This window comes from Euprymna scolopes, chromosome 28 (genome assembly GCF_053919585.1).
Source record: "Euprymna scolopes isolate OS-2025 chromosome 28, ASM5391958v1, whole genome shotgun sequence".
NCBI classification, from domain to species: Eukaryota; Metazoa; Mollusca; class Cephalopoda; order Sepiida; family Sepiolidae; genus Euprymna; species Euprymna scolopes.
This window is the reverse complement of record NC_136509.1, coordinates 38773339-38786138: the sequence shown is the minus strand read 5'-3', so window position 1 is coordinate 38786138 and position 12800 is coordinate 38773339. Positions and strand designations below refer to the sequence as shown.

The following is a 12800-nucleotide window of genomic DNA, read 5'->3' as shown; positions in this document are numbered from 1 at the left end:
CCGTTTTTATGCCATACGGCATCCTTTTCCACTTTAACAGGTGTGTTTATGGTCGTCACTTCCTTAAAATTTTCATCTATGAGTATTTGGTGGTAAGATGATTTTAGGTCTATCTTTGAAAATACTTTCATTCCAGCAAGTTTATGTAGAGCTACTTCCACATTCAGAATAGGGTACGAGTCGTTACAAACTTTATGGTAAACCCCTATTTTATAATCTCCACAAATTCTCAAGTCACTGTCTTTTTTAATACCACAATGGGTGATGCCCATTTACTTCCTCTTCGAGGGGTAGGTTCTAAGTCTTCCTTTATTAACTTTCACAACTTATCTATTACTAACAGTAATAAATGCACTGGTACTTTTCTCGTTTGTAGTAGGAGAGGGGAGTATTTTCTTTTAATTTCAGGTTAGCTTCATAATTTTTTAATTTTCCTGTTTTTTTTTTTTTTATTTCTATCTCATTAATCAACTTCATTGAATTTATTTTTAATACGTCATTCCCCAATAGTCCATACGTTTTTTTTTGGCAATTTGTAACTATAATGGGTACTACTTCATATTTTTCTTTTAGTTCTATTGAACCTTCATAGTTGCTATAATCGAGCCATCAAACTGACATAATTGTACGTTGCTTTTTTTTAAAAACGTTTTTCCCATTTTTTCCCACAAGTTTCTAGGTATTAGTCACTTCACTGCCAGTGTCTATTTGTATTTCAAGTACACAATCATTGATTTTCATTTTTATTTTTGTATCTCTGTTCTTAGATTCAGTATTTTGTATATTATCCTTTTTTACATTAAAAATTTGTCTATTTTCATCCTCTATTCTTTCCATATTTTTCATTTTACATATTTGAAGTGATTCTTTTTTAAACACTTTGAACATGTTTTTCCAAACGCTGGGCATTTTTCTTTTTTCATTTCATGAATTTTTCCACAGTATATACAATTTAAAAAATTTTTTTTTTTTTTACCATATATGTTTCAGCTATTATTTCTTCGTAGAAGTTATTTTTATTTATTTTTTTTTATAATTAATTCCTGCTGTTGTATAAATTCTAGACACATATTCAAGGGCATGTTTATAAGTTGTAACTGTTCCGTTAGCTTATATCTATGTGCTGAATTATGCATACCTTCAATTAATCTTAGTTTGATTAAGTCTTCTGTTGTCTGTTCTGTTCCTAGTTTTTCAAATTCGCAGTATTTACTCGCATTTCTTAATCGGTGTAAATATTTTACTATTGATTCATCCACTTCTTGCTTCATTGCCATAAACTTGGTCCTTTCTGCAATCACCAGTTTTTTCTTTGGCCTCATGTTTCCCTTGATAACCTGACTTATTTTTTCGAAAGTCATTTCTTCTAGTTCTCGAGGGTAAACCATTGTAGTAACCTTCATAATTGCTTCACAACTAGCATTAGCCATGAACAAGTCGGCGATTTCATTTTCCCCTCATCTGCTTTTGTTGTCTTTCAACTTTTTGCTTCTCGCATTAGCAGCAAAGTAATGAATCCATGTATCTACGTATTCTGGGTCTTCAAGGACCAGAGAGTATCCTATCGGCGACGCCATTGATATGTCGTGTATAACGCTAAGTAAGCATTCAACAACCAACCAGTTCTAGTTGGTGTCAGTCTATAAATATGAGCTGATATGTAAATTATACTTAATTTGCATATCACTATCTATTGTTTAGCGATTTGACCACTTTCTTTTCTGCCATGATGATACTTTGGCCAGTCAACAAAATATTAGTAAAAGAAATTTTTATTTTCATCTATTTTTCCTATTTAATTACTCTATCTAGTATATTGTGCCCTTAATGTTCTTGAGAAAATCCAATTTCAAAGATAAATATTATCTTTGTAATTCTTTATATATATATATCTATATATATATATATAAAAGCCTTTGCTGAAGCATCATAACGATTTGGAATAACGATCAACATCAAGAAAACAGAAGTTCTAATCCAAGAAACCCACAACATAAAGTGGAATCCTTAAAGTTTTTCTAAATGCCACCTCACTGATCGAAGTAGACGAGTTCAACTACTTGGACAGTACCATCTCCAACAACTGAACTATAGATACAGAAATATCGAAAAGAATTCAATCTGCAGTTTCAGCATTCGGCAAACTGAGAAGCCATCTGTGGGACTAGAAAAGAATCCATCAGAAAACGAATATATAAGGTTACCGATCGATTGTAATTCCAACACTTCTACGCCACATAAAGAGACTTGAAAAGGTACAACAGAGACATCTTCATAAACTGATAGAACATCTTGTGGAAAGACCATGGATCAAATTAAAAGACCGTGTGTCAGCTAAAGTGGACAGGATATGTGATTCGTGTGGGGAACAGCAGGACTACCAAAAGGCTCAAAGAGAGCTAGAGCACTATGACTACACTACAAAGATGTGTGTAAGAGACATCTAAAGAGCTTCAATGTATATGATAACTGAAGAGAAGAAGCCAAAGATCATGTGTCTTGGAAGAAGGTGGTGGCTGGCGTAGCAGACACTGTTAGGAAAAGAAATGTAGAGTTGTGGACAGACGAGATTGCGCAAGCTGGAGCCAGTACCTTCACCTGCTGAGGTGGCCTATATGTGTGTGTCAGTTGTAGGAACACTTTTAAAATTGAGTTGGCTTCACATAAATATGTCACAGGTGTTAAGTATACTCCACTCTGTGTCATTGTTGAAATATGATGCTGACAATGATATATATATTTTAGCAAGTCATTGAATTTGTAAACCTTTTAACACCTCCCAACAGCTTGTGTGTCTTACTCTAAATCATATTTAAATGAAATATATAAAATAAAATTGGACGGACTTTCACTGTTAGGCCCAAATAGTAATGTATCTGGCAAATTAACACTTGACTGACCACTCTTTTTCTTTTCTTTTTTTTTCCATGTTATTAGCAGGGATATTTTGTTCGCTTTAGTTTCTATCTGATAATACTTAGGCCAGCTGTGGATGCATCTTTGAAGAGGGCACTGTTGTGACCTATGATTTAAAAAAAAAAAAAAAATTTTTAAACTGACGATATATTTTATTTTTTTCCATAAGACATTTTAGCCTTGATACCTCATTGATGTACATACTCTCAACTACCCTAAAAGCAGCAAAATTCCATCACTTTACTGTTGAGGTCCCTAGATGCTGGAAAGCCTTCTACCCTAGTAGTTTCTTCATTCAGACTTTCTTGTTTCTCTGACTGTACTAACTTGCAGAAATTTAAATGTAATGTAAACAGACATCTCACTGCCCAACTCCCCACAATCCCAAATAATAGCACCTTCTGTTCCAAGTGGCAATATGCCTTGTTTGGAATGAAAAAAAAAATATTAATAAAAAAAAAAATTCAAACTACTACTTCATGCCAAAAGATCATCTCTTAGTATCAAATGAGTTACGTCCCTTGGATTGTATGAAGAAAAGTATAAAATCACTGTTCAAGTGAAAACACTCTGATATATTTACATGTCATGTTGAAATACATATCCTTACTAAAAAAATTGAAAAAAAAATGATTGAATACAAGATTAATTACAACTAAATTGCAGTTTTATCATATTACACTGTTCATTTTTACTTGCTTAAATGAAAGAATGACTTATCTCCCCTGTTTTATGGGAACTTCCAGTACTTCCACTGTTACCAATGGCTGATCAAGAAAATACAATAAAACCAATGTTTATTCTTATAAATGACGTTTTGAAACATTAAAAAAAAGATGTTGATATTTTTTTTTGTGTAAAAACTCGTTTCTCTCTCTCTCTCTTTTTTTTTTTTTTTCAGGCACGGGTGCAGATCCTACTAAACCGCCACTTCGAAAGGCAAAGGAAATCCGCATGGAGAAGAAAAAACAGAAGCTAAAACAGCAACAGTCGACTGCAACTCCCTCAGCAAATGTAAATTGAAATTTTTCTTTCTTCCTTCATCAATCATGTGATTTATTTATACTTATTTGGGGATCGCCTAGTTTAATCATTTTCGTGTTTTTTTTTGGGTTTTTTTTTTGCTGCCAGGATAGATCAAAGAGGATTACAAATTGCATTCTTATGATAACTGAACTTATGCATTCATGACCTGAAAGTTTCTTCTCTGTGTTGCAGAGATTGACCATGTAAGACTCTCTAAGAAAGCAAACTCTGTCATAGAAAGATATGTCATTGAATTACTGGCAGAAGTGCATTGAGAATGGTGATGACTATGTAGAAAAAAAAAAATCCTGGAGTACAAAAGGTCACTTGTTTTAATGGTACCACTCTCATCTTCATAGCTTTTCAGCTTTTTGGGTTAAAAACAAAATAGAATGACCCTCATATATATATATATATATATATATATATATATATATATATATATATAAAATCATGAATTGTTGCCTATGATAGTATCACATGCTGTCCCTCTCTACCTCTGGACTAAGTTGTATAGTAGCTTTCAGAGTGTCATGATATATGCCAGTGAATGCTGAGCTCTCTTTTGCCTTTCTGCAATGACAAATCTATGATACTTGGCCTTTTGGCCAAGATCAAAGTGTAGTATCTATTCTTCAGATGCTGCACTTCCATTTCTTGTTCTCTTTCAGTGGAGAAGCAGTCCTTCACGACTGAGACAATTTTTTATTTTTGTACCTTTTCTCCACGTTAAAAAAACGACCCTGGTGTCTAACTCTGTCCTGTGGGGAGGCATTGTAAATAGGTACACTTGCTCAGCATCAAGGTTAATCTAAAGATGAATTGATTACTCTGCTATGGTCATGTGGAACATTCATCCTTCCAGATAAACTGTTGCAGAAACATGAATGTCTTAAATTGCAGGAAGGTTGTCTGGCCAAGATTTGGAAGCAATTGATTGAATAAGACTGTACAGAGGTTAATATGGAGATTGCTGAACCATTAGAGAGTGAGCTTGCATAATATTAGAAAATGTTTGACCCCCTGAACAAGGGAAAAGTGATATTAAATGAATAAAAGAATATATATTATACATACACATATATTAAAAAAAAAAAGCTTCTCAGAAAAATAAACATTTTTTATTGGCTAAATGTTAAATTAATAAGTTACAATGGTAGCTTCCAAATTATGCAGTCGAAATTACCTGAAAATTACTGAATTATTAAAAAAACAATTTTAATCGTGTTAGCAGGTGAAAAATTGCCGCCATCTTTGTTTGATTCGAATGGAAAATTACCTCCCTGTTGAACTCTCCTGTGTTTTATGATCGTTTTCATCAATTCTATTTTTTATTTTCTTTGATAAAAGCATTTTCTACCTTGTCAATTTTCGTAATTTTTGGATATAATCATCTTAAAAATACGAGGAATGCACAGATACCGTTGTTTTCATGTGAAATTTAGTATTACGATTTCCGAAAATCTCGTCCCAATTCTATAGAGGCGCCCAGAATTTTTACTAGTTCAATCCATTCAAACATTTTCATTTTCAGCAAAAGAAATTACTGTCAGAATTGAATTATTTTTGAGTGTTCCAAACTAAGGGACATAACTCTATTCTCTTATTTTCATTATTTAATAAGTAAAAAAAAACAAGGGAGGTAATGACTAGCTATTGCCACTTTAATTCCCTTGCAACATCTCTAATTATATTGATTTAAATATGTTATGGGTGCAAAATATTATGAATTTTCCTTTTAATCAGTTGTATGGATCATCATCGATACCAAATTTTTTTAGTTTTGTACTTAAATTAATTTATTTTCGATATTTGTTTGTCAATATCTAAGTACATATAACTACATACAGGTGTGTATGATTTTTAGGTTTGCATATATGTTATAATTATTTTATGTATCACTAGAAGATGTTATAAGGAGATATAATATTTTATGTATCAGTTTTTTAGTATTTACTTCAACAGTGCTCAATATGTGAGTAGCGCTAAGTATTAAGTAATTGAAATATATTTATGGAAAAACGGATGAAACAGAAATGATTCCTTTAAAAATAAAATAAAACTATATTTAATGCCTAAACGGATTTTTTCTTGCATTCTTCCATGGCTGCAACCATAATATGTTGCCGCTCTTTGTATCAGCTGGCCGAGCGTTGCCATGTTATGGAGATGTGGAAAACTTGAAAGATAATGGATTTTTCAACTGAATATACAATAAAAGTTATTAGTCTCAGAACTGGAAAGAGTTAAGGATGGTGGGATATTTGTGAAGCAAATCAGAGAAAATTGAAAAGGTAAACACGGTTATAGCCAGATTTCTGCTTGTAGTCATTAGCTTTTCAAAGATTACTAGCAGGGATACCTGGCGTTGCCCAGTTGTGGGTAGGTGGTGTAGTAAGGAACCCGAAAAAAAAAAAGTGGTAGTAGCGTGGGGGTGGGGGGTCAAAACAACAGTAGGCAGCCCGGGTGGAAAGAGGTATTTGTTAAAAAAAAAAAAAAAAAAAAAAGTGGTAGTAGCGTGGGGTGGGGGGGGTCAAAACAACAGTAGGCAGCCCGGGTGGAAAGAGGTATTTGTTAAAAAAAAAAAAAAAAAAAAAAAAAAAAAAAAGTGGTTGTAGGCAGGTAGGCTCGAACCCGTAATACAAAGGAGGAAAAAAAACAAAAAAAAATTTAATGTCTTAGCCAATGTCTCCATCGCACAACCAGAAGTCGAGAGCATTTGTATTAAGCTTAATCAATCCAATGGTGATGATGACTTGGTAAAATGTTGGTGAAAAAAGCGATCCCTCCTTGTACAAAACTGCCCAGCTGATAGTGAAGGAATGAATGTTTTTGGTCAAGTTTCCATATTTGTCATCTGAAGGATTGAGCTTTAAAATGATACCGATTTTGTGAGGATTTGTCGTGTCGAAAATTTTTGCCAGACACACACACACACACACACACACAGACTTTTGTCCTTTATATATATATATATATATATATATATATATATAATGTTCCTTGTTTTGCATCTTTGTAGTCTTTTAACCGCTTTCATTCTCCACATACTCTGTCATCCATTCTCTTCTTGTCAATAATTTGTTCAAACGTTTGAATTAAATTTCAAACCAAAAATAAAATCTTCAAATTAATTTCTTTCTGGTAAACGCTGGTGCTACCAGATCAGGCTGTCTGAAGATATTGGCTTTCTGATCTAAAATGCTCCAATGATGCCATTGTTTTTTTTTTACCTTTTGCAAAACTTAATCATGTTCTGCAAAGCCAAAAACAACAATTTTCCTTTACAAAATAACCAAACCAAACCAAACCAAACATCCTCAATAAACATAAAGCAATATAAAGAACTTAAAGCATAAAAATTTTACCAAAATTACCGGATTTGGCTTAAAAATATCTGAAAAGGATTGATATACCAAAAATAAACATCAAACCAGACTTTTCTGATGAAATGAATTTTCTTTGTATTTCAAATTGAAAGTTTTGAATGCATAATTAATTTTTGATAAAAATTTAAAGTTTTTTATTTTTTATTTATTTATTTTTTTTCAGACATCACAGAAAAATTCTTCGCAGCAAGGTAAAACATTGGAAGAACTTTTAGACGAACCTCAAAAGGCTAAAAATCCTGCTCACAAACTAGAGGTAAATTATAAAATTTTTTATTTAAATTTTTACATTCAATTTCTCAAAACAAGACTGCACAATTTTATTCTTGGTTGTTAAAATAAGAAAAACTTTTTTCTTAATTTTGTAAAAGAAACAAAAAAAAACTTTTTTTTCTTAATTTTAAAAGGAATATTTTTTCAAGTTTATCCTTCTGAATTTCAAAATTTTTTCTTAAAATTTAAATTTCATCTTTGAAATGTTTCTCTTAATAATTTTCTTGTTTTCATTTGTCACCTATCCCTGCCGTTCTTTGCGTATTGCTAATTTTCAATTTGGGTTTCTGGGATGCTTGAATTGGTGGTTTCTTTATTGATCAATGTCTAAAAAAAAAAAAAAAAATAGACAGCAAAAACTTGTTAGTAAAAGTTTCTGCTCCCAAGTAGACTTGCATATTTAGGTGCAGAGAATTTTACTGCGGCTGTTACTTTGTGTGGATGTTTTTTCTTGTTAGGAGGAGAGATTTTGTCGTAGGTTTGAGAATTATCAGTTCGAATTTCAAGCCATGGAAATGTTTTTTCTCGCAGGCTTGTGCATACCAGCTGATTACCAGGCTCGAACCCCCAACAATAAAAAAATTGGTTGAAATTATGTGTTATTTTTATCACTTTAAAGTTGTTGATTTTTGTTAATTTCAGTTTAAGTGCTAATGAGTTGTAGATTCTTCGAAACACGTATCTGTAGCTAACTATTTTATAAGTAATTTATTTCTACAGCCAAACAATATCACAGCTCACAAGAGTTATGACAGCCAACAAACCGGAAGTCCAAGACTCCAGTTTCGCCCTCATTTGGGCTCATCAGTTAGACATATCCAAGCTCGGGGTTCAAAATCTGAGTTTCTTGCATGCGAGGCAAGTACTCTGCCATATGAGCAAATGCGCTATACACACCAAAAAAAAAACGCGCTACACACCAAAAAAAAAACGCGCTATACACAAAAAAAAAAACGCGCTATATACAAAAAAGAAGTCTATTAACTAACCCAGATCAAGTAAACCGTGACAAAATCCGACTATGGAATGGACCTACTTCATCTCAAACAAGGTATGTGGTCATCCAACCAAGTTATAACCCAAGCTGATGTCTCACAAGCATGCAAGAGACTCTGGTTTCGAATCCCGAGTATGGATATGTTTAACTGATGAGCTAAATGAAGGCGAAACTCGAGTCTTGGACTTTTGGTTTATTGGCTTTCATGGCTCTTGTGAACTGCGACATTGTTTGGCTGTGGAAATAATTATATAATATCTCACCATCTGAAAATATATACACACACACACACACACACACACAGTATAATCATATCGACTTAACAGTGCTTGTTAAATCACTCAAGTTAAGCAACATTGGAGCCTGTCCAGGTACTAAATGGCTGGCTATTTGAGAATACGAGACACTATATATTATGTTGTGATAGAATTTTCCAGGTTAGTATCTGGGTTGTGTGTCTCAAAACCACTGATAGATACATCTAGGAGAAGGAAAAACTCTGAAAACCTGAGGTTTATTGTCTCGGCATTGTCTGTGGCAATTGACTGAGTATAGCAGTAGTTTCAAAATATGCAGATGATTTTACATGAAAACTTCACCACTATAAACAAGTCATCTGTGTTGTTTTGGAATAAATTAGTTGTGGAACTTATATGGTGACATCGACACAAGAGTCCATTTATATATATAAAGCTTCCTTCAACTAGTATTGGGTTTCTTTAAGAGAGTTAAAATAAACTGTCAACCTTGGTGTAAATCAATGTTCCAGTGCCTACTGTCAAACACAATTTCTGTATGTTTTGACACTGTATATAGAACTTCTTTCCTTTCTGTGATAATTCTTGGTGGTCCAGGGACTGGTCCAAACTGCAGAGTTAAGTGACTTTCAATCGGCAATACTTATCAGTTTATGAAGTGATAATTGCATAAAATGAAACACTAGTGTCTGTAGGTAAAAATAATTAATATTTATTTATAAATATATATATAGATATAATTTAGTCAATAGGAATGAAAAGTTTACTCGATAAAAGAAAGTGTAAAAAGTTGCGATTTTAAAAATTGCAAAATATATCCATATGACTTGGGTGCATTAGCTTGAATCAAAACCGAAATAAAAATTTACGAAAAAAAAAATATATATATATATATAACTTTAGTTTCCTCAGTCATAACCGAAACCAATACTTATGAGGAATTCTTGATAAAATTATTTATAAAAAAAATAGATGATTTCAGTGCCATCATCTACAGTCGAAGCGAAAACTTATGAAGAATTCTTGATAAAATTATTTATGACAAGAAATAGAACATAACAATTAAACGACCCGGATGTAAGCATGACACACAAAAGAATACACGCTATCATATTAATTATAACCAATTAAATTTCCTTGTAGATTTTAATTTACAGTCTTGATTTCTTTTCCTTATATATATAATTATTTTTTGAAAATTTCTAAAAGTCTCAAAGTTTTTATTTGAAATGGAAAAATGTAAGAAAACTACTGCTTAGAAAATTTGATGGGAGCAGACAGTTTTTAGCTCTGCCAGGCAAGTTGCTTATTCAGTAAAATTTGTTATAGCCTTGTTTGTGTTCACATCATTTGACCAACCGTCACCAAATTTGGTCCAAATATTGGTCAAGATTTAACTTAAAACTTATGTCATTTTGTAATATTTCAGGCACAATCACACATTTTGTGATAGCTTTGGTTCTGTTCATCATAGATAATTGCCACTTAACCAATATTAATGCCAATGAAACCTCACATCTTATAACGATCTTCAGTCTTGGTTAAGTTTGACATTTGAATGGAATTTTAACTTGCGTTCTCAGGTGGAGATATGCAGTCTCACAACTGACATTGTTCTTGTTTATTATGACGATTGTGAGCAAAGGTGGAGGAAAGAGACAAATTCCTTATGTCCTTTTCTCTTTCCTGCAACCTCTTTCTCACAGAAGAGATGTTGTGAGTTTGTCTCTGCTTTATCGTTATTTTCATGGCAAGTGCTTGACTGAGCTTCAATCTATGGTCCCCCTTGCCAAACTTTCGCAAGAAACACCCATCGAGCAGAAAACAGTATTAATAATTTCCCCGACTCTTTATCTGTGCCTAAATTTAATCGTAGATTCCATGAACAAAGCTTCTTTCTTAGAACTGCACGCCTGTGGAATTGTCTTTCGTTTTCCTGCTTTCCAGCTGACTACAACATGGTTGTCTTCAAGTCTAACGTAAACAAGTTTTTGATGAGCCGTTCCATATAAGTTAACAAATTTACCGAATTTCATTACTTTATGATTACTTTATTGTCCAATTGTCTACTGTACGCTCTTTAACCCTTATCTTCGAGTGGCCTCTTGGCCTTGATAAGTGGTGATGCCTGTGTAAAAGAAAAAAAAAAAAAAAAAAAACTCTTGGACGTACATACTCTTGATGGAACAAATACTAAGGATGGGTTTGATAGAAAGATAAATACCTGGTCAAAGATAGGTTGGTTTAGAGGTCTATTTCTTAAAGCTGTCCAAAACATTCCAGCATGTAAAATGTTGAGTCTAATATGATGAGCTATAAAATTTTTAGCAAATCCTCATGTATTAAAAGTAATTATTTACATCGTATAAACTAATTTGAAATGGAATAAAACATTATCTTAACACATTAGTCAAAATAGATATTCAGTTAAAACATTATCTTAACAAATTAGTTTATATTATGATAGTTTTTATTAGTTCTAGTTTTATAACAAATTTCTGTTCAGTTAAAAATTTAATGACATATGATAACAAAATGATTTAAATTTAACTTTTAATGAAGTCTTAAAAACGAATGCTAAAACAATTGCTCCCCCTCCCCTAAAAAAAAAAAACAGCACGAGTCTAATTACTTGGATGCAATTATATTTTCACACAAAGGTGAGAACGACACACAAGAAGTGATAATTTTATAGACGCTGATGACCAGCATTAGTTTATACAATAAACAATGTAGGAAAATATCAGAGCCGGGCATTGGATCGCTGGCGATGACGTCAACCCTACATTCCGACCGAGATCATGAAACAATGATAGAAATATTTAACTGAGGATTGAAATTGCTAAAAGTACAAAAATTTATTTAAATAGAAGAAAAATGTCAAAATAAATGAACAGTAATTCCAACCAATGGAATTTTAAATATAAAAATAAGTCAAAACAATCAGAAGCCAGTAACACACTTCTACCATCGCTGACCAACCAACGACACACCACCACTCCATACCGACCCAACTTTCTCTTGTCATACTTCATTGTAAGATAAATAAAACTTTGTTGATTTAACAAGCTGTTTGATTACAAAACCATGGTCATAAGTGTATATGGTGTGGTACACATTTTGTAAAAAGTGTGTCTTTTAAAATATCTAGACAATATAACAATAGTTGATAGATTGGGACAAGATCAAAGTGTAGTATCTGTTCCGGCAGATGCTGCAAGCTATGACTAGCTAGAACTAGCTATGACTAGCAAAGACCAGATGTGGGGGCAACCCCACATGCCTGACCTTTAACCAGCTCCCATTTCCCACCTCTCGGGAGCTGGTCCCCTTTTTCCCTTCCCCCTCCCTTCACTCCTCACATTAAAAATCGGCCTTGTGCCTAATTTGCTCGGTGGGGGAGCAAATAAACACCATCTGTTCCGGCAGATACTGCAAGCAAAGACCATATGTGGGGGCGACCCCACATATAAGACCTTGGTCAATGTAGGGGCAACCCTTCATACCAATTGTCACTATCCAGCTCCTATTTCCCACCCATCGGGAAATGCACCTGTGTCATGTCAGGGTTGTTTGTTTGTTTTTGTTTTACGGCATATCAACCCTTTTCAAGTTATTTAATGCCAAATTCAATGATTTTGAAGAAAAAAATTTTAATAGAATATATATATATATATTTTTTTTCAATTCGGTTTCTATTGAACCCATAGTTGGGACTCTAACAGGAACTACCACTCCGGGTCAGACTGGACCTGGGAGCGATGGCAATTAAAGGGTGGCTCCACACTCCCCAAAGTCCGCAAACTGGGGCCTCACCATTGGATATAGTTTAAGGTCATATCCAGGACCATCATGTCAGGGTGCGCATGCCCAATCACGCACAACTTGCTCTGTCTGTGTGTTCGATCTAGACAAAGCAAATTTGGCAGGTGTAAATGGTTC

At 33.3% G+C, this 12800-nt stretch overlaps 1 protein-coding gene across 2 annotated transcripts in view; it reads left to right on the top strand.

Moving 5' to 3' along the window:
• LOC145249572 (arginyl-tRNA--protein transferase 1-like) overlaps positions 1-12800 on the top strand; it is a 47220-nt gene that overhangs the window by 17557 nt on the left and 16863 nt on the right. For both annotated transcript variants that reach the window (XM_080111272.1, XM_080111271.1), the window contains exons 4-5: positions 3818-3930; positions 7495-7587. In XM_080111272.1, the coding sequence (XP_079967398.1) occupies positions 3818-3930; positions 7495-7587 (206 nt within the window). The remainder of the gene's footprint in view (positions 1-3817; positions 3931-7494; positions 7588-12800) is intronic.